At 42.5% G+C, this 3,688-nt stretch overlaps 1 protein-coding gene across 1 annotated transcript; it reads left to right on the forward strand.

Moving 5' to 3' along the window:
• The first annotated feature begins 299 nt into the window (after positions 1–299).
• LOC149837829 (cationic peroxidase 1-like) lies at positions 300–1,517 on the forward strand. The gene is made up of 3 exons (XM_090007508.1): positions 300–509; positions 636–830; positions 966–1,517. The coding sequence occupies exons 1-3, from the start codon at positions 300–302 to the stop codon at positions 1,515–1,517; spliced, it is 957 nt and encodes a 318-aa protein (XP_089863634.1).
• Positions 1,518–3,688: the final 2,171 nt, after the last annotated feature.

The following is a 3,688-nucleotide window of genomic DNA, read 5'->3' on the forward strand; positions in this document are numbered from 1 at the left end:
TCATACATTCAATCCTAGCCATCCAAAAATCGCACCTAGAAACACGTTAAAAGCAGGCATAAAATTAAGAAAACAGCACAAGGTATGAAGCTAAAGCAACTAGAAAACATCATCTCAAACAGATGAGATAGTTTGGAACAAGTAAAAAATTTAAGTAAACTTTTTTGGTGGCACTGTAAATTTCGGTTTGTGAGCATTATATAAGGAACACCAACTTCTTCGACTCATCACCCCACTGGCAAGCTAGCAAGCAACCTCAGAGATTCGTTAACGAGAGTGTGCTTGCTAGCATAGCAACCATGGCATCGGTTTCACGTTATTGGACGAGCTTGGTGCTCTTGGTTGCACTAGCAACGTGTGTCTCCTCTCAGTTGAGTACCACTTTCTATGACAGCGTGTGCCCAAGCGCACTGTCCACCATCAAAGCTGCGGTGGTGAGCACGGTGCAGCAGGAGGCTCGCATGGGTGCCTCCCTCCTCCGCCTCCACTTCCATGATTGCTTCGTTCAGGTAATAACAGCCACAAGGTTTCATTCATTACTTACCCGCTTAACTCACTCTCCTGGCAACGAAAAATCAATCGAAAGCGAACGCACGTTAACTTTGTGTTCTTTGTGGACGAATGAATGAGTGTAGGGTTGCGATGCTTCAGTTCTGTTGGACGACACTGCTACCTTCACCGGTGAGAAGACAGCGGCCCCAAACATGGGCTCTCTGCGAGGGTTCGAGGTGATCGACAGCATCAAATCTGCTGTTGATAAAGCATGCGGTTCAAGCGTCGTGTCATGTGCTGACATCGTTGCGGTTGCTGCTCGTGACTCAGTCGTTGCGGTGAGCTGTTTCTCTTTTATCTGCTTCTTCTTCTTGATGGTACTTGTTGCTTAGATTAGCTCATCAGGAAGGGCATCACAGTTCACAGTGCAAATTGGCAATTTTCAATGTGTTTGTATTTTTTCTATGCTGCAGCTTGGAGGGCCTAATTGGGATGTGCGGTTGGGAAGGAGAGACTCCACAACAGCTAGCCTTGCTCAAGCCAACACCGATCTCCCTGCACCCTCTTCAAACCTTGCCGCTCTCATTGCTTCTTTCCAAGCAAAAGGTCTCAACCTGCAGGATCTGGTTGCCTTGTCTGGTGCACACACCATCGGCCAGTCGCGGTGCGTGCAGTTTAGGAACAGGATCTACAACGACACCAACATAGCACCCCTCTTCGCAGCCGGCCTCCGATCACAATGCCCCGCCTCCGGCAGCGATGACAACCTGTCACCCTTGGATAGCTTGACACCGTATCGTTTCGACAATTCCTACTTCCTCAACTTGTTGCTCAGTAGGGGTCTGCTTCACTCGGACCAAGAGCTCTTCAATGGAGGATCTGCTGATGCACAAGTCAGGACCTACAACCTTAATACATTGGCCTTTTCGAGGGACTTTGCCACTGCCATAGTGAAGATGGGCAATATAAGCCCTCTTACAGGCACCAGTGGCCAAGTCCGTGTCAACTGCAGGAAAGTAAACTAAGAGAAACCAAGAAGCCTTATCGATGTGCCTGTAGTAATTGGTAATTGTCATCAGCTTAGGGAGTAATAATTAATGATTTTGATGAAAAGGCAGGCAGTAATGTCCTTGAGTCGTGTATTATCATGGAAGGAAGCAAAGTTTTAGCTACTCCTTCATTAGAGGTCTTCAACTATCTTCAATATCTATACTGTTTCCTTTACTCAGAACTATCTTATGGTTGCAATAGTTGAGCAGAAAAGCCAAAAGGATGTCTCACAAGAATCATTATATGTGAACTTGAACAAAGCTCAAACCAGTTAATCAAAGTGTGCTCATACGTTATCCTGATGAACTTGACCATATATAATTTGACATGCTTGAATAATAGATTAGCAAGTTTTTTCCATAATCATCCCTCTCTTGTAAGGTAAGCCTAAAGCCATCCTTCTTTTATCCCATTTTCCAAAATCATCTGCTCCCTTTTGGCCATCCGTGGCACAACAAAATATTTTAAAAATCTAAGGATGTTTTTGGAAAATCAAATAAGGGACGTTTTTAAGTATCATGATCATCATTAAGGTAGGAATGGTGGTGGAAAAAACTTGAAACTAGATTGTTAGAAGTCATGCTAATTCATATTCAATTCTGGACCTAACAAGGAGAGTCCAAACTTGACTTGCCCATCTGATGCGCGCCCAACAAAGTAGGTTAATATACAGGACCAATACAGACGTCACCAACACAACCAGTGGCGTAGCTAGGATTCATGTGAGGGGGGTGGCAAACAGGGGTGTAGCAAAAAAAAAAAATTTTGTGTGATAGTCAGGGGTTCGGGGGCAGCGCGCCCGAAATTCTTTTTTTTTAGATAAAATAAAAAATGACTACACTTATTAATAAAAATCTATTTCATATGGACCAATCAAACTATTTGCTGCAGTGAGGGCTGGGCTAGGACTGGGCTTTTAAAAAAAAAATTAACTGTTTCGGGAGGCAGGACCCCCCCCCCCCCCCCAGCTACGCCTTTGAACACAACTATCCATACTCTAAGTCATCCTTGACCACTAAATTATAAAGTGTTTTAAAAGTAAGGTAAATAACTTGCAAAAAAATTAGCAACATATGCAAGACCGGGTAGAATATATGATTGCATATTTAAACTAGAATAAATTGTTTCATGATAATTTGGTTTCACAATACCTTGCGGTATTACTCAAATGGCTTCATAGAAAACAGATAAAGCACAAGGTGGTCCAGATTAAGTCCACAATTTACATCGGGTCAAACCGATACTTACAATAGCCACTATTGGACAGGCCTGATGTTATAAGTGAAAAGATCAGGCGCAATATGATTGCGCAAATATTTGTGCATTAAGCACCTAATCACCCTCCATCTTGGGGACACCTGAAGTCCACATGTGATTCACAGACTATTATTTTATGTTTGTATGCAAGAGCTTTTCTTTTCTCGGTTAGGTCAAGGGATACGGGATACCTTTTTCATTGCCGACTAGCCACATATTAGCAGGTCTTCACCCTTGAGGTCTTCAATTCCTTGCCCACCCGGAAGTACACCCAGTTTCACCTTGCACCAAGGGATACCCTCCATGAGTTTAGAACTATAGTCTTCATAAGTTAGGTGAGAAATCATGGTCACCCCTAGGTTCCAATTTTTTCAGTATCGGTATGGGCCTTGAATCGTTTCGCCAACGAACTCAGCTGTATCGTCCCATACCGATAAGTGAATCGTTTTGTATCGGTCAAAAAATAAAAACATTACATGTCAATCAGAACGTGACACGTCTTAAAACTATTAAAATAATATTAAAAATTTAATTGTTAGTATTTTTACATTTATTAAAAATAGCCTATCCGTGGTGATGCATATCGATTTTCTGCGGATACGATATGTATCAGCGGATGACTCGAATATTATTTGGATCGACTTTTCATCCTCACTGTTTGTTTTCACTTGACCCCCCTATAAGTTGGCAAATGACTCACTGTTTGCCAATGAGTTCTTGTGGTTGTGGTTGCAGATGACTATATATTCAACTTTGCCAATGAGTCCTTTTAGAGCTTGGGAACAAGCTTCTGCATCAGAAGACTATGTAGTTAGGTTGAGAATACAAGCGTTGGCTCGTTCTGCAGATTTTGCAATCGAACTTCTGACAGTAACTGTATTATGAGAAC

This window comes from Nuphar pumila, chromosome 5 (genome assembly GCF_984573655.1).
Source record: "Nuphar pumila chromosome 5, dmNupPumi1.hap1.1, whole genome shotgun sequence".
In the NCBI taxonomy this organism is placed as follows: Eukaryota; Viridiplantae; Streptophyta; class Magnoliopsida; order Nymphaeales; family Nymphaeaceae; genus Nuphar; species Nuphar pumila.